Here is a 23664-nt window from a genome sequence, read left to right as displayed (position 1 = left end):
TTAATGGAATCTCTATGGTCTCTAATTGAGCCTCAGATTCCTTTGGATCCTTAATAGGATACTCCTTCTTGCTTGAAGGACGTCCCAGGAGGTCTTCCTCACTAGGATTTTCGTCCTCCTCCTCCTTAGTGCATTCGGCCACTTTGATCAAATCAATGGCCTTGCACTCTCCTTTTGGATTTTCTTCTGTATTGCTTGGGAGAATACTGGGAGGAGTTTCAATAACCTTCTTACTCAGCTGGCCCACTTGTGCCTCCAAATTCCTAATGGAGGATCTGGTTTCATTCATGAAACTGAAAGTGGCCTTTGACAGATCAGAGACTATATTAGCTAAATTAGAATTATTTTGTTCAGAGTTCTCTGTCTGTTGCTGAGAAGATGATGGATATGGCTTACTATTATTCAGCCTATTGCGTCCACCATTGTTAAAACCTTGTTGAGGTTTTTGTTGATCCTTCCATGAGAAATTTGGATGATTTCTCCATGATGAGTTATAGGTGTTTCCATAAGGTTCACCTAAGTAATTAACCTCTGCCATGGCAGGGTTCTCAGGATCATAAGCTTCTTCAGAAGCTACCTCTCTAGTACTGTTGGATGCATGTTGCAATCCATTCAGATTTTGAGAGATTATGTTGACCTGTTGAGTCAACATTTTGTTCTGAGCCAATATGGCATTCAGAGCATCAATTTCAAGAACTCCTTTCTTCTGAGGTACCCCATTATTCACGGAATTCCTCTCAGAGGTATACATGAACTGGTTGTTTGCAACCATGTCAATGAGTTCTTGTGCCTCTTCAGGCGTTTTTTTCAGGTGAATAGATCCACCTGCAGAATGGTCCAATGACATTTTTGAAAATTCAGAGAGACCATAATAGAATATATCTAATAGGGTCCATTCTGAAAACATGTCAGATGGACATCTCTTGGTCAGCTGCTTGTATCTTTCCCAAGCTTCATAGAGGGATTCACCATCTTTTTGTTTGAAGGTTTGAACATCCACTCTCAGCTTGCTCAGCTTTTGAGGAGGAAAGAATTTATCCAAGAAGGCAGTGACCAGCTTATCCCATGAATCCAGGCTATCCTTAGGTTGTGAATCCAACCATATTCTAGCTCTGTCTCTTACAGCAAAAGGGAAAAGCATGAGTCTGTAGACTTCAGGATTAACTCCATTCGTCTTTACAGTATCACAGACCTGCAAGAACTCAGTTAAGAACTGATAAGGATCTTCAGATGGAAGTCCATAAAACTTGCAGTTTTGTTGCATTAAAGCAACTAGTTGAGGCTTAAGCTCAAAGTTATTGGCTCCAATGGCAGGAATGGAGATGCTTCTTCCATCAAACTTGGATGTTGGCTTTGTGAAGTCACCAAGCATTCTCCTTGCATTATTATCATTATTATTTGCGGCTGCCATGTCCTTCTCCTGTTCGAAAATTTCTGAAAGGTTGTTTCTGGATTGTTGTAATTTAGCTTCTCTTAATTTTCTCTTCAGAGTCCTTTCAGGTTCTGGATCAGCTTCAACAAGAGTGCCTTTATCCTTGTTCCTACTCATAAGAAAGAGAAGAAAACAAGAAAAGAAAAAGGAATCCTCTATGTCACAGTATAGAGATTCCCTTATGTTAGTAGAAGAAGAGAGAGGTAGAAGAATGAAGAAGGAAATCCGGATTTGTGGATGAAGAGAGGTGAAGAGAAGTGTTAGTAATTAAATAATTAAATAGAATAAGAGAAGAGAAAGAAATTTTTGAAAATAATTTTGAAAAAGAGGTTAGTAATTTTCGAAAATTAAAGATAAGATAAGTTTAAAATTAAAATTTAAAACAAAAAGAATTTTTGAAAAAGAGAAGGGGAATTTTCGAAAATTAGAGAGGGAAAAGTAGTTAGGTGGTTTTGAAAAAGATAAGAAACAAACAAAGAGTTAGTTAGTTGATTGAAAAAGATTTGAAATCAAGTTTGAAAAAGATAAGAAGATAAGAAGTTAGATAAGATATTTTGAAATCAAATTTTGAAAAAGATAAAATTTTTGAAAAAAAGATAAGATAAAAGATAAAAAGATAAGATAAAAATTTTAATAAAAAGATACTTTGAAAAAGATTTAATTTTTTTTTTTAAAAAGACTCAACTAACAAGAGACTACAAGATAAGATTCTAGAACTTAAAGATTGAACCTTTCTTAACAAGAAAGTAACAAACTTCAAATTTTTGAACCAATCACATTAATTGTTAGCTAATTTTCGAAAATTTGATATAAAGATAAGAAAAAGATTTTGAAAATATTTTGAAAAATAATTTTGAAATTTTTGAAAATTTAAAAAAAAATGAAAAAGATATGATTTTTGAAAAAGATTTTGAAAAGATAAGATTTTTAAAATTGAAATTTTGACTTGACTTGTAAGAAACAACTAATTTTAAAAATTTTTGACCAAGTCAACCCAAAATTTCGAAAATTTGGAGAAAAATAAGGAAAAGATATTTTTTTGATTTTTTGAATTTTTAATTATGAAAGAGAAAAACAACAAAAATATTCAATGCATGAAATTTTTAGATCAAAACAATGAATGCATGCAAGAATGCTATGAATGTCAAGATGAACACCAAGAACACTTTGAATATTATGATGAACATCAAGAACATAATTTTGAAAAATTTTTGATGCAAAGAAAACATGCAAGACACTAAACTTAGAAATCTTTAATGCATGAAAAATATGAATGCAAAGATGCACATGAAAAACAAGAAAAGACACAAAACAAGAAATCATCAAGATCAAACAAGAAGACTTGTCAAGAACAACTTGAAGATCATGAAGAACACTTATGAATGCATGGGATTTTCGAAAAATGCAAGAAAATTTTTTAAAACATGCAGTTAACACCAAACTTAAAAATTAACACAAGACTCAAACAAGAAACACAAAATATTTTTGATTTTTATAATTTTCTAATTTTTTTTGTATTTCTATTAAATTTTTTTTTCGAAAAACATGTTTGGAAAAACGAAAAATAAGAGAAAAATTTTTGAAAAAGATTTTTGAAAAGAAAATTACCTAATCTGAGCAACAAGATGAACCGTCAGTTGTCCATACTCGAACAATCCCCGGCAACGGCGCCAAAAACTTGGTGGACGAAATTGTGGTTTCTATCTTTTTGAGCTTTAGCATATATTTACTCTTAGGGCACTGTTTATTTTCACAACTCCGTTCAACTAACCAGCAAGTGTACTGGGTCGTCCAAGTAATAAACCTTACGTGAGTAAGGGTCGAATCCACAGAGATTGTTGGTATGAAGCAAGCTATGGTCACCTTGTAAATCTCAGTCAGGCAAATTAAAATAGTTTATGGGTTTTCGAATTTTAAAGAAGAAATAATAAAATAGAATATAATAAAGAGGGATAGAACACTTATGCAGATTCATTGGTAGGAATTTCAGATAAGCGGATGGAGATGCTGTAGAGCCCAAGGACGCCTGCTCTCCTACTGCTTCTACTCAATCCTTCTTACTCCTTTCCATGGCAAGCTTTGTATAGGGGTTCACCATCAACTGTGGCTACTTTCTTCCTCTCAGGGAAATATCCTGTGCGGCTGTCACTCGCACAGCTAACCAGTCTGGAGGCATCACCCATGGCTGATGGCTACATCCCATCCTCGCAGTGAAAACTAATGCTCACGCACTCTGTCACAGTACGGCTAATCACCGGTTGGTTCCCGCTCCTACTGGAATAGAATCCCTCTTTTGCGTCTGTCACTAACGCCCAGCAGGTTAAAGTTTGAAGCACGTCACAGTCATTCATTACCGGAATCCTACTCGGAATACCACAGACAAGGTGAGACTTTCCAGATCCTCATAAATGCCGCCATCTATCTAGCTTATACCACGAAGATTCTGTTGGAGAATCTAAGAGATACACATTCAAGCTCTGTTGCATGTAGAACGGAAGTGGTTGTCAATCACGCACGTTCATAAGTGAGAATGATAATGAGGGTAATCGAACTCATAACATTCATCATGTTCTTGGGTACGAATGAATATCTTGGAATAAGAATAAGAGAGATTTGAATAAAAGAAAATAGAACTTCATTAATACTTGAGGTACAGCAGAGCTCCACACCCTTAATCTATGGTGTGCAGAAACTCCACCGTTGAAAATACATAAGCAAAGAGTTCAGGCATGGCCGAATGGCCAGCCCTCTCCATGATCAAGTGACCGAATGAAAAAGACTAAAAATGGTCAAAAGATATCTAATACAATAGATAAATGTTCTATATATACTTAGACTAGCTCCTAGGGTTTACATGAGTAAGTAATTGATGCATAAATCCACTTCCGGGGCCCACTTGGTGTATGCTTGGGCTGAGCTTGATCATTCCACGAGCTAAGGCATTTCTTGGCGTCAAACTCCAGGTTATGACGTGTTTTGGGCGTTCAACTCCGGATAATGACGTTTTTCTGGCGTTTAACTCCAGACAGCAGCGTGTACTTGGCGTTTAACGCCAAGTTACGTCGTCATTCTTCGAATAAAGTATGAACTATTATATATTGCTGGAAAGCCCTGGATGTCTACTTTCGAACGCCGTTGAGATCGCGCCAATTGGAGTTCTGTAGCTCCAGAAAATCCATTTCGAGTGCAGGGAGGTCAGAATCCAACAGCATCAGCAGTCCTTTTGTCAGCCTTCTTCAGAGTTTTGCTCAAATCCCTCAATTTCAGTCAGAATTTACCTGAAATCACAGAAAAACACACAAACTCATAGTAAAGTCCAGAAATGTGAATTTAACATAAAAACTAATGAAAACATCCCTAAAAGTAGCTCAAACTTACTAAAAACTATATGAAAACAATGCCAAAAAGCGTATAAATTATCCGCTCATCAATCAGCCTGGTGATCCTATGCATAATCAGGAGAACCAAGACCCACAATCACCGCAACCACCATCGCCACCGCAACCACCACCGCCCCCCTCACAAACACAGGCACAACAAGAGCCTGACCAGTTCACTCCATACATTCCTGACACGCATTCTGCGGATTACCTGACTCCACCAGTATATCAGCAGTACTGGAGTGTCCCGCACCAAGAATCTATTGGACAAGGTTCTTTTAGCCAGCTACTTGGGTTCATGGCTCCTGGTCCAGGTTACTCATATCCAGCTTATAGAGACATTCCCACCGGTCAGATGGCCCAACCGAGTGGGATAGCTCTAGGTAGATTGTCATTGGATACGAGACCTCGACAGCACACTTCCTCTGGTACATCCGGAGGTAGATTTTCTGTTGACTCTGGTATGAGTGATGATGCCACGAGGGGTATCATACAGAGCGGCGTTGAACGTCCTGTTCCAATGAATCTCATTCTAGAGAGCTACCAGCCAGCTGATGAGGACAATGATGACTTTCTGGTTGACCATCCAGATGGGGATGAGGTTGCAGACGAGGATGATGATGCGGATGACGATGAGGATGAGGCGGATGGTGAGGATCATGATGATGGGGGTGATGGTCCGGTTCATGATTCAGCGCCTACTGCAGGTAAAACATGTTGGAGTAAATTGATTATTTTACTTGTTTGTTGATTTTGGAAGTACTTGTTTGTTGAAGTAGTTGGTTATTGATTATTCGATTTGATTAGTTGATATGATTACTTGGTGATCGATTATGTGATTTGAGTATTGATTAATCGGGTTCATTGTTGAGTTACTTGTTTGTTGAATTTGTTGGTTATCGATTATTTGAGTTGATTAGTTTATTTGACTATTTGGTTATCCAATGTTTTTATAGGTACAACAACTAGCGAAAAGGGAAAAGGATACAACCTTAGAGCTGACCCCCCTCGGCGGAGTGCTAGTCGGTATACCCCATCCGCTTTTAAGAAGGTTGCAAAGAAATGCAAGAAATTAGTCAAAGATGTAAAATGGGCAATGAGAAAATGATGTTGAATTTATATAGCATGTGTTGGACTTATTTACATAGCATGTGTTGGACTTATTTATGTACCATGTCTTATACTTATTTATGTACCATGTCTTATACTTAATTATGTAGAATGTGTTGGGATTATTCATAGCAATGGTTCAATTTTGTTGAATGTTTGAGTTTGGAAATTGTTGAGAACAGGTTTGAGAAATACTTGGATGGGACTCGAATAGGGTGGCAAAGTCCGAGTTTTAGAGGAGATGCTGCCGAATTTTTATAAAATTTAAAGTCTCTATTGAAGTAAATATCTAAAAAGATTTGGTTTTAAACATGATACATTTAAAATACAATATATAAAATACTCAAAGTCATACAATATATAAAATACTCAAAGTCATACACTAAATCGAGTAACCGCTAAGGCCGGAGCTCTATTGCGTTGTACCACCCGGATTACTTGGCCCACCACGTTGACGACATCTACTACGGCTGTGGCCCTCGGCCCCGCATTGCTTACATCGCCTAGGACCACGCAACATCCGAGTGTCCATCTCATTCAAGAACCGGGTCATCCTTGGCCGACCTTTGGATACCCGTCTTAGGAATGGATTGCCTACGAATCGAGGTCCATGATAAACTGGCCATGTTGTCGGATTCCCGAGTGGCCTAAACCTAACCCTGTACACTCGTCGAATCTGGTCCATTTTGTAGACATCATGTACATACAGTTGCCAATCAAGACGTTGGTTTGCACAACAAGCAAACACATGTCGACACGGAAGCCGGTCAACTTGGAACTCACCACAGTCACACCTTTGTTGACGGAGGTCCACTGTATACTCCACACCACTAGGACACTCACGCACTTCGAATACCTCATTTTGTCGGTCAAAGCAACTAACTTGGATGTTACCTGCTGCCTGCTGATTTGCATGTAGTTTGGAGGTTACAAGCTCAGAGAACACATGTCCTGCATTAATTCGAGCCTCAGCCTCGGCTCTTTTTCGGGTGAACAATTCATTAAGCCTGTAAAATGTTGCCTTAACAAGTGCAGTGACTGGAAGATTGCGAGCCCCTTTCAATACCGAGTTGATGCATTCTACTAGATTGGTTGTCATATGACCCCATCGATATCCCCCATCAAATGCCAAGGCATACTGCTCACGCGGAATTCGATCCAGCCAGTTGGTATAAGCCTCACCTCGCTCACGTAACCGCTGGTAACGCGTCTCGTACTCGCGAACTGTTCGCGAGTATCCTGTCACTTAAAAAAGGGCCCACCATAAGAAACGTTCATCGTAATAACTGAGTCCAGGAGTAAATGTAATCGTAAATTTCATACCGATGTTGACGATAAGCTTCTGCAGATACGGAGCCTTGAATTTCCTCAGAAAGTTGGACTATATGTGTCTGATGCAAAACATGTGGAATGCTCTGGGAGGAGACCACGCTCCGTGACTACGAGCAATAGCAGACCTAATGGAGTCGTGTCGATCGGAGATAAGACCCACACCGTCACGTGTCACAACATGCTGTCGCAAGTTACTGAGAAAAAAGTGCCATGCCTCAGATGTCTCTCCCTCAACTATGGCAAATGCAATCGGCACGATGTTGTTGTTGCCATCCTGTGAGACTGCAACCAACAAACAACCCTTGTACTTTCCATACAAATGAGTTCCGTCTACCTGCACTATTGGCTTGCAATGTCTGAAGGCTCTAATACAAGGGTAATAACTCTAGAAGACTCGGTTTAGCACACGAATATTAGGAACCAAGTCATCTCCCTGATACGCAGGCATTGTTTCAAAATGAACAACTGCGTGTTGCTCCTTGTGACACATGGCCTCAAACCATATCGGCAAGGCTTCGTACGAAGCTTCCCACCCTCCGAAAATTGACTCCACTGCCTTCTGTTTAGCCAACCATGCTTTGCGATAACTAATTGTGTAGTTAAACTTTGACTGTACTTCCGCAATCACTGATTTCACCCTAATAGACGGGTCAACTTCTACCAACGGCTTTATTGCTTCTGCAACTTTGTTGGAATCTAGCTTCGAATGATCTTGAGAAATGGTGGCCCTAGTACAGGTGTGACTACCGTTGTACCTCCTTATCTCCCAACAGAACTTTCTGGACATTTTGCTCACCCTTATCAGCCAATCACATCCTGCACCATACTGGGTGCATTTAGCATAGAATGTCGTCGGCTCTGACTCATGCACCCGATAATCCACACCTATGCGGATTGTATAATCTTTCATCGCCTTAATTACTGCCTCCCTAGAACTGAATTCCATCCCCACAGTAAATTCACCATCCGGCAAAAGGGGAAGCTCTGCTGCAATAACATCACAAATTTTCGAGTAGTCAGAACTAATAATGTAAGAAACTAATAAGAACAGAACAATGGAAAACGTACTTTTCAAAACCGAACCGGTTATCGAACCGGCCGGTCATCATCGAACCGGCCGGTCCTGTTCAACCTACAACTCTTACGCTAATACCGTGCTTATTTGGACCGACCAATCCGGTCTAGGTGGCCGGTCCAGTCAAATCGGTCATTTTGGTCGACCAACCTGGTCCGGTTGAACCGGCCGGTCCGGTCGAACCGTCAACTTCCTTCCTAATGCCCTACGTATTTCGAACGACCGATCCGGTCTAGATGGCCGGTCATTTTGGTTGACCAAACTTTTTCGGTTGAACCGGCATGTCCGGTCTGGTCGAACCGGCCGGTCCGGTCTGGTCAAACCGTCCGGTCCGGTCGAACCAACCTACCATGTCCAAGCGTCTGTCCCGGTAGTACCAGCCGAGCCAGTTTGATTCAATCACCAATTTGACTATATTAAACGTTAAACAATTACTAATTACATGCTATATTTTGCCTATTTACCCTTGTCTTAAGTATTTGTCCTAAACAAATAACCCACGCACAAATCATACTATCACAAATCTTAACTTAAATTAACGGCGCACCTGCATTTAAATATTGAGGATACTCCGGTGCATGCATGGCATCCAAATCCAACGACCGCATGAAACTCGGCTCCACAAACGGCTGCTGATTTGCTAGTGCATTTGCCACGTCTGCTACATCTGCCACCATAGCCTCGTCAGCTTGATCTTCGTTTCCACCCGGATCAACGACCTCGTAGTTACTTTCGAAGTCTTCTTCACTATCACTGTTGTAATCTTCCAATTCAATATCTCGGTCCGCTGCAGATTGCTCGAACTCGATATACAATTCGATAAACGTCATTCGCGACCGACTTTCAAGATACACTGAAAACATTTCTTGCATGCTCGCCTCGTCGGTCACGTATTTCGTTTGAAATTGCACGAACCCACCAAAGACAGATATAGGATATCTGTACAGAATACACGACACTCTCCTAGATATTTCAAAATCCATCTTCTCACATATGATCCCTTTTAATTCTTCAAATGATAGTGTGAATGGAATAACAATATCTAACGGATTATCACACACAAATTTCACTCCTTCTGAAGTTTGTAATAAAATATGGCCATCATAATATACTTTTAACCTTACTCTATCATCCATGATAATAGAGAAGAAGAGATCTACAAATAGAGAAGAAAAGATCTGCAAAGAGGAGATGTAGAGAGTTGTAGCAACGAAGGAGAAGAATGAAATGAGCTGCTTAAATTCAGTGGGTGCATCTATATATATATACCACACCCAAATCGGACCATCCGACCGGATGTATGCCCATTCGAATTTTTTAGAACAAAAAAATCGGACGGTCCGATTTCCAGAAAGCCCGCCCAAAAAAATTTCCTTACACAAAATCGGTAGGTCCGATTTGGTGATAAAAAAATTTTGAAAACAGGACCTCAAATCGGTTGGTCCGATTTCCTTGGGCAAAAAAAAAAATAACTCATCGGCATGCTACAACTCGTATGGTCCTACTTCCATGCATGCACCATCAGCGCCCACAAATCGGACGGTCCGATTTGTGACCCTAACACCCTGCAAGAAATCGGACCGTCCGATTTCTCTCCGTCAGCTGACCGCCGTCACAGACTTGTTAAACACCACTAGCCTCCATAAACGGGCGTTACACCACACCGTGCATCATATCCAAAAAAATTAGCTAAAAATATCTTCTCATGATCTTTATTTAAAAAAGTGTGACTTATTTATTTAATAATATTTTAAATAAAGATAGTGCTTTTACTTTAAATAAAAATCAAAGCTTACAAAACTGCAACTTATTACCAATAATCAAAATAAAATATCTTTGCATGAATCTTCTTGGAGCAACCACCTTTAAATATACTCTCTAAAGCCTCTACTCCAATTACCAGAATCTCATATGGAATCAAATAACCAGTTAACTTGACCGTAGTATATCAACTCATGATCAAAATTTAAAAAACGCAAACAACAGCAATAACAAAATAAGTAAATTAAATAACTAAACAACCCATGAGCCAAAGAGACATAAACTCAAACAGGGTGGACCGGCCATGATCATCTTCTCCATGATGAGCTCAATAATGTTACAGGTTCAATCCTTGTATCCTTGTATCTCTCTTCTTCACCTATCTAGAAGGGCCTCCATTGAAACACAAAGAAACCATGAACATGCAAAATTAAATCAATACATCAAAAGTACCTCTTACATCAGCACGTGGTTAAGGAAGGTAGTATGGATGAACTCTCACAGCCATCATCAATTCAACAATCCTTACAACATAACAACCAATGATCAAGCATCCATTGCACAAAAGCAGAACACAGAATAGCCACCGATAACAACAGTCACTCAGTTCATTATTTCAAACCACACTAGAAGAATGCAATCTCAGTATATATAACACACAGTTCTCTATAATTTCACAAACACATTTAATTGTATAAAAAAAAAATGAAAAAATTCACTGACACATGAAAGCAAAACACCTTACACCTCACAGACTAAAAACTGATCCAAGAGCCCTAACCAACTGAATTTATCAATCTCAGCAAAACATATATAAAGAGAAACAAAGAAAGAATTACTCCGGTTTCTCCTGCACGAGCTTTTCCGAGTCAATCTCACTGCTTTCTTCATCTTCGTCCTCGTCGCTGCCGCGGTTCTTGCCGCTCACGGTGATGGCAGAGACGGCGGACGCAGCGCGGCGCTGGCGAACAATTCCAGAGAAGCTTGTAGACATATCGGAGTAGATGGATAGAACCTTCGAGATGTTTCCGTTGATCTGACGGATAAGACCAACGTTCTTCGCCATGTTATGAGGGATCTTCGACTCATGGTTGCTGTTAACCTTCTGAATCAGCGTGCGGTTCTCGTCCAGCACAGTTTGCGCCTGCAGGAAGCTCCGGCTCAGCGTGTCCCATGCCTCGCGGTCACACTCTCCTTTGTCTTCCTCTTCATCACCGGAAACTTCGGCCGTCTCTCCGTCGGCAGCATCAGCCGCCTTGGTAGGCCAGTCAGGCTTCGTCGTCGCAGCGGTTTCGTCCATCTCCGGCGTTAAACATTCCGTTCAAAATCCCCTCTCTCTCTCTCTCTCTCCGTTTAAAAGTTGAAGAAACTTTTTGAGAAAAAAATAAAACAACGGGTTTATAGCTGGGCGATTGACTTGAGAGACGACAATGGCGGTTTTTTTTATAGCTTAAATTGGGAGATTGGTGGCGGTGACAATGAAACTTGACGGTCTAGTGAGTGTTAAGTTAATTTTTCAAAGGACGGTAGGTGGAGAAATGGGATTTGAAATATCTTTTTGTGGTTTTTGATACGACGATGAATAAAATAGTCTAAATTAATAAATATCTTTGGATGGTTTACTAATAAATATTTGGAAAAATAAATATCTTCGCAGCAGACGAGCTGAGATGGACCGTTGGATCATAGGATCGGAGAAAGTAAAATTAAAACAAATTTAAATAACAATGCCAACAATGCTAAAAGCACAAGTTCTAGACCATATTAAAAAGTGTAAATTTTATAAAAATTATTTTTAATATGGAAGTAGTGATGTTGTTTTAGTTGAATATTGAAATTTGAAGTGTATTATATTATTGAAAAGTCTTTAAATTCATATAAAGTTTGTAAAATTTGAATTTTTGTAAAGAAAGTTATGATCATTCAAAGTTTTGTGTCAAAATCTGAAATTTTGTACGGTTACAGCATTTTGTGATTTTTGGTATGTGGACACGTACAGCTCTGCGATATTTTAAACCTATGCATACGCACACGCAGAGGCAGGCAATCTGTTTAGAACGACACAGCTTGTGCGCGCACATACCCAATGAACATTTGCAACCTGTGCGCACGCACACGTTGGGAAGGGCAATCTGTAGAGGATGCTAGCACACTTTGTGCGAGCGAACAAAATTGAAAAAATTGGTACCTGTGCATACGCACGCCTCTATGCGTACGCACACATTTTAAAACTTTATCTAGGCGTGCGCACGCACGCCCCTATGCGTACGCACACGCCCTGTTTTTCAAAATTTAAACTTTGTTTTCAACTATTTCACCTTTCCAACAAGATTGTAAGCTTCTGTGACATCATTTTAAGACTCTTGGGCTTATTGTTGGGCATTGAATCATAGGATAGGTCTTAGAGATTTTATTTGGTATTCCTTTGAAAAGTTAGAAAACGGAGATTCAGGTTTCTGGTGTATTGAGGATGAGTTTGGTTGAGAGAGAAGGAAGAGTAGTGAACTTGGTGATTACTTACAACGAATTGAGAAATTGATGGCTAACGAGTCGGAATAGAAATTAAGAACCGATGATGGTTATTATGAGCTTGATGGATATTGAACGTGGACAGTGTGTCAGGCATTGTATCTTTGGGTTAAGTACAATGAGAACTAAAAAAGGAATGATAATCTTGTTGAATGTGAAAAATGTGTCAGACACTATATCCTTGGGTTAAGCATGATGGTGTGTAGGGCACTATATCCCTGGGAATGAATTATGATTGATAATTTTTTTCTACTGCAAGAGTGTGTCAGGCACTATATCCTTGGATTACGCATGCGAGTGTGCCTGGCACTATATCCGTGGGTGAATAGAGTGTACCCGGCACTATATCCGTGGGTCAATATAGTGTGCCCGACACTATATCTGTGGGCGTGGCAGAAAAGCTACATCTGAAAGGATGTGTCGGGTTGGCAGTTATAGACCGACAAGTGATATCACGAGCCAATAGGACATGCATTCATCATATGCATCTCTTATATGCTTGTTGGCTTTGATTACTTGAGTTTGCCTATTTGTATAATATGCATACTTGATTCTTGAATTACTTGTTATATATGAATATTATCTATATTTTACTTACTTGCATTATCTGTGTTTGTCTGGTGCTGAGGAGGATAGGTAGGCGGTGACGATGGGGTTGCATGGAGGTTAGGTTGGCGAAGGCTATGGGATACAGCGGTGTGGTTTAATATTAGTTAGAAATTTCCTAAGTTTAGATAACCCTGTTTACGGTTTATGGTTTAAGTTATTTATTTTATTAAGGCTTGGATATTCTGTATCGATGTGAAGTTATAGGATTGTCTCTGGCGTCTCGGAACCTTATTTCTTACATTATTGGGCACTGTTACCATATTGAGAACCTCCGGTTCTCATACCATGTTCTGTTGTTGTTTTTCAGATGCAGGTCGCAACCCACCTCGGTGAGTTGATTGGTGGTGACAGAGCGGAGGATCTTCTTTCTGTTTTGGAAGTCTTTTAGTCTCTTTTATTTACTCTCTCATCTTTTGTATTTTACTTTTGCCTAGAGGCATTATTTTGAGAGAACAACTTGTATAAGCTACTTTAACTTTCCGATTTCTGTATGGTCTGTATGTAGCTAGCCGACTTAAACTCCGCAAGTCGTGGCTAGATCATTACTCTATTATATCCTACTATTTTGTTATATTATATCTATACCTTGTGCTTTAAGTTAGAAGTTTCGTTAGTACGTTTTGCGCTTTTTAAATCCTGTTTTTGAACTATATCCATCATTGGGTTCCTAGAATATATTAATTCTTCTATATATTATATGTATAAGCTTTAGACTTATCGTAACTTCTGATTAACCTTTGCTTTACGCGCGAGGTAAAGTTTAGGGTAATTAGGGTGTTACAATTAGCCTATAAGGTGAATATTTGAACAATGTTGGGATGAGATTGAATAAGGAAAAGTTGAAGTGTTTAAGCTAGATTGACATTGTTATAAATGTTTATGTTGTACTTGAGTTAGTTGTAACATTGACTTCAGGGATCTGTTAATAGAATTGATGGCGGGACAAAATTGAGACGATTTTGAAACGTTAGGGACTTAAATAGAACGAAAACGTTTGGGATAAAAATGATACATAAAATTAAATTTTAATTTTATCCTTCAATAATATCATTTTTTTACGATATATAGTTATTCAATTATTTTTTAATCACATCTAAACAAATTACACTTAATCACATTACTTTCATTCTAAATAAATTTATTTTCTTATAATTTTGCACTTAGAAATTTTTACTCATCATGAAATGTTTGTAAAATTACTAGAATCACATTACTTTATTGTATATATATTATTTTTTTTCGCAAGTTTATGTATTAGTCATTTTACAAATATTTCATGATGATTAAACATCTTTAAGAGTAAATTTATAAAAAAAATAAAGTTTCTAAAAAAGTAATGTGTTTAAGTGTAATTTACTTACATATGATTAAAAAATAATTGAATAACTACGTACTGTAAAAAAATAATATTATTGAATGATTAAATTAAAATTTATTTCTATATATCGTTCTTGTCCTCAATGTATTCGTCCTATTTAAATCCCTAACGTTTTAAAATCGTCTCAATTTTGTCTCACTGTTAATTCTGTTAACAGATTCCTAACGGAAGAACAACATTGAATTAATTTTGAAACATTAGGGACTTAAATATGACGATTTAAATGTTAAGAACAATTTTGAGACTTAATCCAAATATTAGGAACAAAAATGATACTTTATTCTTATTTTTATTATCCCTAAATATATTACAAAAGAATTATAGCATAAAATCCAAAATTTTAACTAATCACATCAATTTTATATTAACTCTAAAATATTAAAATAATTTTACTCTACATACTCTAACATTTTAACTAATTACAAACACTTTTTAATTATCCCTAAACATATTTACAAAAATTAGAGCACTGATTACTAATATTTTAACTAAACTAAGCTTTTAAACTATACTAACAAATTCTAATATAATAGCAATCTCTGAACAATACTAACTAATACTAACCAATATTAATACTAATTAAAATTTATATTAAATAAATTAACTTACATATGTAAAATGATTTAAAAATTGAATAATATTTTTTCAGATTTAATAAGATCACAAACTATTATTTTTACTTCACTCTTTTTTTTTTTGGTCAAATGGATTAGACCCCTAATCCTAGGCATTACTCATGTATTACACACCCACACAACACACTCATACACACTACATGAGTTCATTTAAGGGTTCATTTTTCCTCTCATAGGACTTGAACCCGGGTGCAGCTACTTGCGAGGCAGCAGATCCTGCCACTAGCACCAAGTCTCGGCTGCTTTACTTCACTCTTTTAACTTTGTTAATCACACTCACGGTAAAGCTTTTTCCATCTCTATTAAAATTTGGTGAGTGAAGATGAATATAAAGTTGGAAAATGACCTTTTTTTTTCTTTGGTTTTGGTTTCACTCCGTGTAGTATAGAAAAAGAGAGAAAACAATGTTCCATAAATTCCTCCCCTCTCCATCGCAACTGCATGTTGGATACTTGGTATTATTTTTGTTTTACAATAATTTATTTTAGTATAAATATGATATAATATTTGTTAAATTTAATTTTTAAAAATAAAATTTTATTACTTTAGTATATAAAATTTAAAAATTTATATATACTAATTTTATATTGGCTCAACCCAATTTGTTTCGGGTCGCTTTCGAATCAGGTCACAGTATATTTAGTGACTTTTTAGAGCCGGATCCGAATCTAATTAACTTGAGCCCGACCTAGCCCATGAACATCCTTAATTCTACCTCAATTTCCAACGTGGCCCTTACTTTTTTCGGTAAACTACCAATTTACCCCATCATTTGGACTTATTGATTGGACCGGTGATTTCAACCTCAGAAATTATTTTTCCCATAAACCCACGTTACACAGCAAATGAGCCATTTCTAGAAAAAAAAAAAAAACACCAACATTGGGCTAAAATTAGAAAGAAAAACGGCCTTCAGCAATGAAGCAATGCATCAGTTAACGATTGTCATAAAAAACTAAAAATGATTTACTTTTATGCCTCCTACATAATTTTATACAAATGGCTTGTGGTGGAGTGTATGCGTAACGGAATTGTGTTGCTAATCATCAAATTTCATGATCTCAACAACCAGTCCAAATGGAATTTCAATCCGTTGAATTTGATATATATTTTTCTTTCCCTTTTTATTTCTTATTAGTGATTAGTAAAACTACAAGTTATAACTACAATTAGGCTACATGTGGAATTTGGTGTACAAAATGCAGCGTTCCTTAAAATGAAAGAGTGCAGGAAAATTGAATGTGACATTTTGAGCTCCAACATCAATGAGATCAAGGTTTGCCATCGCAACTTGGAATCGGTTCCTCTTGAACGTAATTCAGTGGCAGTTTTGCCTTTGAGTTATTCTGCTCCGCCGACTCCTTTGGAGAGCTCACTAAATTCCAATCTGGTTCTTGAATCTGGGACATAACTACGGTTTTAGTAGCAGCAAGAGATTCATAGAATTGATCTTGATCAGGTGATTCCCGAAACCCCAACCAATCACCTCTTCTTTCTAAGCAGGGGAAGTCTTGTATCTTCCTTTTCTGCATCTCATCCTTAACTACCTGAAATTAGTATTATGCAAATATAAGTGAGGGCCAGGGCAACATGACAAACAAGATTTTCTTCAAACTATTCGGAGTTAAGAGTTAGAAAAAAAAATGCATAGCCGTGCCTTGATAAATCTGGTTCTGAAATCATTTAAATTAATTGCGTGGTATTGTGAATTTCTATAACCATGTTAACCAAACGTCGAAATGATAACCAAATAGCTGTTATCTTAGTATAAATTGCACATTATGATCCTAGACTCAACGCTTTTTATTCCCAATATAATGATAGCAACTCCAGTTTATATGCAAAACCAAATCAATGAAAACCAATTCCTGATATCAGTTAATCAGCATTTATTTTTGTTACTACATGAATGTCTCAAATGACCTACTTTAACTAGGTGCACGATGCATCAAAGATAATACAATAGTATAGATCTAACAGAAATTATCGATGTGAAAGTATGCTAGATCTATAACACTGGATTATCTCCATGCATCATAGCATGGTTCACAAACTATAGATATCTGTAAATGAAAATTCCACTAATGTGCTTGGCCATCCCCCATAACTCAAAAGGTTAAAATTCATACGGGGAGCTCTGACAGCATCATCCTACATGAAGAACAATTCCTGTTTCCACTGCTAATGTCCACCTCTGAAGATTCTAAGAATACATTCTTAGGTATTTCTATAGCAAAAAGAAGTTATTTAACAATAAATGCTATCACAAGCTATGCTGAGTGACCGCCATTTGTCTCCCATTTTAACATTTTTAAAGCAAAAGAATAAAGCCAAAGTAGCCCACATCGAATGGTACATAAACAAAGGAAAATTCCATACCGCAAGAATATAAATTTCTCATTTCAACTTTCCTAAGTTTCCTCCGCACTTATATGTGGTTTCTTAACACTCCAAGATAGGGATGTATTATTACGTTGGATATGCAGAAGCTTTAATACAGAACATCAATCTCTGCCAAAATTCAAACTGACATCACTAACATGACAGCACTCTCCAAACGACCTCCACAATCAATTTCAAATCAACGAATGATCTTTATAATTCAAGTTTCTCATACTATTTCTGTACTAGAAAAATGCACAAAGGAACCCTTTTTTTTTTTGGGAGAATGTATACGCAAGACGGATCCTGCAGACTTCTAAACTCTTAAATGATAAGTTGTCCACAATAAGCATTTTGATTGCATAGCATTGCTCTTGTACACAACTTTGTTTCGGAACAGCTATCGTTACTAAAATCAAAGTGACACAAACACGCGTATACAGCAAGCAACTACATCGAATGTGCTCTAGCCTTCTTTCCTCTTCTTCCCAAAAACCCTCCTCGGTATCTAATCTAACGGTGAAAGAAGGTTCGTCAACTCGATAAAAATGACGCACACGTTTGAATGTGAAACAAGTTAAACTTTTTCTAATGAGTTCGTTCACCTATTATGACCATCATCCTATGATTTCTATTCACTACTATTTCAATTATAAGTTTATAACCAACAAGGCCAAAAGATAAGAACAAAGAGAATAAAAAAAAAGCAACAAACCTGAAACAACTTGGCATCAAGCTTTGGGGGACCAACCTGGGCCACAGCCAAGGAACCAAAGAAATTCCCCAACAACGCCGCATCCCAAACACCCAAACCCATCACGATCCCCGCCGCGAACCCGCCCAAGAAACTGTCCCCTGCCCCCGTCGGATCAACCTGATCCGCCGCAAAAGGCGGCACTTTCAACTCCCCGTCCTTCCAGAACACCTCACACCCATGCCTTCCGCACGTGACCACCACGCAGCACCACTTCCTCGCCTCCTCAATATCGACGAAAATCGCCTCTTCTGCCGAACACTTCAAGAACGCGATCCGAGGGAGAAGGTGGAAGAATCCCGTTTCATTCAAATTCACGAGGCTCACCGTTCCATCTTCGGGGTCGAATGTTCGGATTATGGCCTGCGCGTCGACGAAAACGACGTCGCATAGGTCGAGCATTGTTTGGAGCGTCTCAGGGAGGATCTCGCCGGCGACGCCGACAGCCAAGCCGAAGAGGAAGAGGGAATTGGAGGGGAGGTCGGAGGGGGTTATGGGATCGCATGATCCTACACGTTTGAGGATTCGGTCGGGGTGGCCGGAGGGGGGAAGGGAGGTGGTGTCGGGGGTAGCGGAGAGGAAGTGAGCGTGGAAGACGGTAGTTTGGGAGGTTGAGACGACGATTGGGGGGTGGAGGGTGGTGGTGGTGGTGGCGGAGGAATAGGAGAAGTCGGAGCCGACCTTGGAGAGGAGGAGGAAGGGGAGGGAAAGGGAGTGGAGGACGGGGATGATGAAGGAGGGGGCGCCGCCGAGGGCGTGGGCAGTTACGTGGTGGTCGCGGATGAGGACGTCATGGCAGTAGTTTCCGACGACAAGGCCTCCATGGGCAGTGGTGGGGGCGGTGGGGGAAGGGGGTTGCGTGGGAGAGTGGATAACCATGGTGATGAGGGAGAGAAGGGATCATGGGTGAGAATGAGAAGGGGTTTCAAGAGTTGTGAGAGTCCATTATTATTGTTATAGAAGAAGGAGAAAATGAAGAGAGTTAGAGAGGGATGTGGTGTGGTGTGAGAGGAAGACGACGACGCGCGCCACAAATGTGATTTGGGTGTCAATACCTAGTTAGTTGCTGCCTTCCTGCCTTCCTTCCTTTCTACTTTCAACAGCAAGGCGCCCAGAATTTTGGTATGTCTCTCCCTCCTCTTTTATATTGTTTTCTTTGTTTTTTTTTTAATTATTATTATCGGCCACTAAAATGGATCAAATCATGGGATCATCAGCTTAGTTGATGCATGTCGACAGTGGTAAACATGATAAAGACTGAGGATATAAAAAGTTGAAATGGTGCGGGAATACTAAATGTTAATTGGTTTTCAAATAAATAATTATACTTTTAATATATTTAAATATAGAGTTAAATTTTGATGTACTTACCGTTATTCAATCGTATAATGGCATTTATTGTTTTAAATGACCATTCACAGTGGTCAATATTAAAAATAATTATTTTTATTGATATAATATTATGTAATTAAAATAAAATTATTTTATATTAATAATATATTAAAATTAAATTCTTTTATATATATATATATATATATATATATATATATATATATATATATATATATAAATATATTATATTTGTGAATGACAAAAATAGCCGTGAAAGCGGGTGCAGTTGGGTATTACCGGCAGCAGAGGATTAACCAAACTCGTAAAATTCCTACAAAATTTAATGGGCATCTGCATGTATTACCTACAAACAGTGAAATTACTAAAGTATCACTACTTATATATAAAAGTTCTATTATATTATTTTGTTAGAAATTATTTTTATTTTATTTTCTTTTAATATTTATATTAAAAATTTTATGTGCATGTGAATTATGTTAAATTTGTGTTTAGATTATATTTTAATATGATTAATTGAATTATATTAGATTATATTATAGTTGTGTTAATTTTAAAAATTAATATTTATAGATATTCATGATTCACATTTTTTATGAGGAGAATTAAATAAAAATACGTAATGGAAATTGGACAAAAATAAAAGTATTTTTTAAGGAATCATCTAGCGTACATATCAAGTTTCATACAGATTTACACATATTTTTTCTGGCTGCATCTCTTCTTGACATGTGTTACCATCTTTTGCATAATGGTGCAGGGATCAGGAGAAGGTAGGCGCTCATGGAATGGTTAGCTAAGCCAAGCTGTTGGGTTGCACAACAGCTTCATGGGTTGGGCCTTTTAGATCGGGAGTGTTTCTTAGAAAAAAAAATGGATGAAACAGTTGGGTTGAGTCTTCAGCAATCTTTCATTCTCGCACCATGCCCAGTTGTCAACAGAAGGAGAAACATCTCTCTAGAAGGAAACCCAGGTTCCTCCACTGCAACCTCCGCCATCAGGACTCTGATTGTCGCCGTCAGTTGCACGGGAGCCGTTGAGTCTGCAGCAAAATTTGGACTTCTAATAGATACAAAGTAATATGAAATTGAACACTACCCACAATAATGCACTAACTATAACAAAGACAATATGAGAAAATATGATGTGAATTCATTTTCTTTCTTATTTTTGATGATGTTTCAATTACAATGCTACAGAAATATATATAGTATCATCTATTCTATAATTTCAATGATCAAGAATAAAATCCTCCTATGAAAACTCCCTACAAGTTCTCTCCTATTAAAAACTCCTTGCAAACCTTATTTTACTCCCTAAGTTTGCTCTTAGCGTTTCTGTATTATCACAATTTTCTACCTCGGTCACAATTTGAAAAACTGACTCAAATCTTGAACGAACAAATTGTAGTACTCGTATTTGGTTGCATCATCTTGACAACGATTGCCTATGTACCCTTTACCAGGATCAAACGAAACATAGTTCCTTTATTCGCCATGTAATACTTAACATGGAATAATGTTGAGCAAATACAAGCAATGCTGGAATTTGTTTCCTGATACTACTTTAGTCAACATGTCTGCGGGATTTTCATCTGTGTACTTTTACAAGAGAAATGTTGCCTTTTTTCTATAACATCACGCACGAAGCGATATCTTACATCAATATGCTTGGTACGAGCATGATGAACCTGATTTTTTGCCAAATGAATTGCACTTTGACTATCACAACTCAGATTCACGCAATCTTGCTGAAACCCCAAATCATCTAGAAGACCATTTAGCCACAATGCTTCTTTCACCTCTTCTGCTACTACCATGTACTCAGTCTCTGTAGTAGATAGTGCCATTGTAGCCTGTAACATCGATCGCCAACTAACTGGAGCACCTTGTATTTTATATACATAACCGGTCGTAGAACGTCTTCTTTCTAGATCACCAGCATAATCAGAATCAACAAAACCGCTAATTTGACATGATTTTTCACTAAAGCATAAACCTATGTCAATGGTACCTTTCAAGTACTTTAATATCCACTTGATTGCTTCCCAATGTGCCTTACCCGGATTTGTCATGAACCTGCTAACAATACTGACTGCTTGTGAAATATCTGGGCATGTACACACCATAGCATACATCAAGCTACCAACTGCACTAGCATAAGGTACATTTTCCATGCAAGCTTTATCTTCTGCTGTTGTGGGAGATTGTTTACCAGAGAATTTGAAATGTGGAGCCAACGGTGTTACTACTGGCTTAACATTTTTCATTTAGAACCTTTCAATAACGCGCTCAATGTACCCTTTTTGGCTCAAGAATAATTTTCGGCTTGATCTCTCTTTTAATTTCCATGCCTAATATTTTTTATGCAACACCCAAATCTTTTGTTTCAAATTCTTTACCAAGTTGAACCTTTACCTATCTATCTCCACCTTACTCTTAGAAGCAATAAGCATGTCATCCACATATAATAGAAGATAGATATAATCACTTCCAGAAAGCTTATTAATGTATACACAACAATCATAATTACTTCTGGAAAAATCTTGTTTTAACATAAAGGAGTCAAATCGCTTATACCACTGTCGAGGAGATTGTTTCAATCCATATAGCGATTTCTTTAAGCGACATACTTGATTTTCTTTACCCTCAACCTTGAAACCCTCAGGTTGATACATGTAAAATTCTTCCTCTAAGTCACCATGCAAGAAAGTTGTCTTTACATCTAGCTGTTCCAACTCAAGATCACCCTAAGCAACAAGACTCAAAAGCACCCTTATGGAAGTGTGCTTCACCACAGGAGAAAATATCTTGTTGTAATCAACACCTTCTTTTTGTGCAAATTCCTTTGCTACTAACCTAGCTTTGAATCTTGTAACATCTGACTTAGTAGGATCTTCTTTTCTTTTATACACCCATTTACAACCAATTGCAATCTTTCCCACAGGCAACGAGACCACCTCCCATGTCTTGTTCTTATGGAGAGATTGCATCTCTTCTTCCATAATGACCAACCAACTTTCTCTATCTTTATCTTTGATAGCAAGTTTGAAGGTGACCAACTCATCATCCTCTATCGAGAGTGCATAATCTACCAAGTTTACCTGCCCATAATATCTCAAGGCTTGTCTGACCCAAACTTCTGAACGAATTTATAATTTCTCTTTGGCCTAGTCAAAGAATCTTGTTGCTATTGTTGTAATGCATGTGCATTTTCTCATTGAATCTCCTCATGATCAAGTTCATCCTCTGCATCATCTCGAGTAGCATTAGGATGCTCCACCTGAACACTATTAGAATATGTTTGTTGGTATTTAGACTCTATTTCCACCACTTGAGTATTTGAAATTTTTTAACATCACCATCATCTGGCATCGTATCTTTAGACAGAGCTACTATAGATCATTCATCAAAGGTAACATCTTTGCTAATTACAAACTTAGAATCATTTACGCTCCAAAGACAATACCCTTGAACTCCTCTTAGATACCCCAAAAAGATTGCCTTTTTAGCTCTATCATCAAGCTTATTATCTTTGACATGATAATAGGCTGTGCATCCAAAAACTTTGAGTTTCTCGTAATCTGCATGTTCCCTTGACCACACCTTATAAGGTGTGGCTCCATCTAGAGAAGAATGTAGGGATTGGTTCACTATGTAGCAAGCTGTAGCAACCGACTCCGCCCACCACTCTCTACCTAACTCATAATTAGAGCGCATACACCGTGCCTTCTCAAGTAGCGTACAATTCAGTCGTTCAGTGACTCCATTCTTTTGTGGTATTTCTCTAACTGTCCAGTGTCCCACAATGCCTTCTCGATCACAGAACTCCTTGAACGCTCCATCAGTGTACTCTGTGTCATTATCTGATCGTAGAGTTTTCAGCTTCTTACCTGTTCAGTTTTCAACCATTGCTCTTCATCGCTTAAAAGTGTCGA

General features: G+C 37.9%; 3 protein-coding genes and 1 long non-coding RNA gene across 4 annotated transcripts; 1 reads left to right on the top strand and 3 right to left on the bottom strand.

Annotated features, from left to right (window-relative positions):
* Positions 1–10121: 10121 nt before the first annotated feature.
* LOC112702892 (protein ELF4-LIKE 4) lies at positions 10122–11706 on the bottom strand. The gene is made up of 2 exons (XM_025754122.3): positions 10930–11706; positions 10122–10614 (listed from the first exon to the last, which is right to left on the bottom strand). The coding sequence occupies exons 1-2, from the start codon at positions 11388–11390 to the stop codon at positions 10563–10565; spliced, it is 513 nt and encodes a 170-aa protein (XP_025609907.1). The 5' UTR covers positions 11391–11706; the 3' UTR covers positions 10122–10562.
* A 4633-nt stretch (positions 11707–16339) lies between these two features.
* LOC112702890 (inositol 3-kinase) lies at positions 16340–19492 on the bottom strand. Its single transcript, XM_025754121.3, has 2 exons — positions 18339–19492; positions 16340–16788 (listed from the first exon to the last, which is right to left on the bottom strand). Exons 1-2 carry the CDS (start codon positions 19254–19256, stop codon positions 16513–16515), a joined length of 1194 nt encoding a protein of 397 aa, XP_025609906.1. The 5' UTR covers positions 19257–19492; the 3' UTR covers positions 16340–16512.
* On the top strand, positions 19354–21000 carry LOC112702891 (uncharacterized). Its single transcript, XR_003154319.3, has 2 exons — positions 19354–19499; positions 20488–21000. It is a non-coding gene; the product is annotated as an uncharacterized lncRNA (long non-coding RNA).
* Positions 21001–21091: 91 nt separating this feature from the next.
* Positions 21092–21996, bottom strand: LOC140174332 (secreted RxLR effector protein 161-like). The gene is made up of 2 exons (XM_072198773.1): positions 21350–21996; positions 21092–21212 (listed from the first exon to the last, which is right to left on the bottom strand). Exons 1-2 carry the CDS (start codon positions 21994–21996, stop codon positions 21092–21094), a joined length of 768 nt encoding a protein of 255 aa, XP_072054874.1.
* Between the last annotated feature and the right edge of the window lie 1668 nt (positions 21997–23664).

This window comes from Arachis hypogaea, chromosome 7 (genome assembly GCF_003086295.3).
Source record: "Arachis hypogaea cultivar Tifrunner chromosome 7, arahy.Tifrunner.gnm2.J5K5, whole genome shotgun sequence".
In the NCBI taxonomy this organism is placed as follows: Eukaryota; Viridiplantae; Streptophyta; class Magnoliopsida; order Fabales; family Fabaceae; genus Arachis; species Arachis hypogaea.
This window is presented reverse-complemented; position numbering and strand designations above follow the sequence as displayed.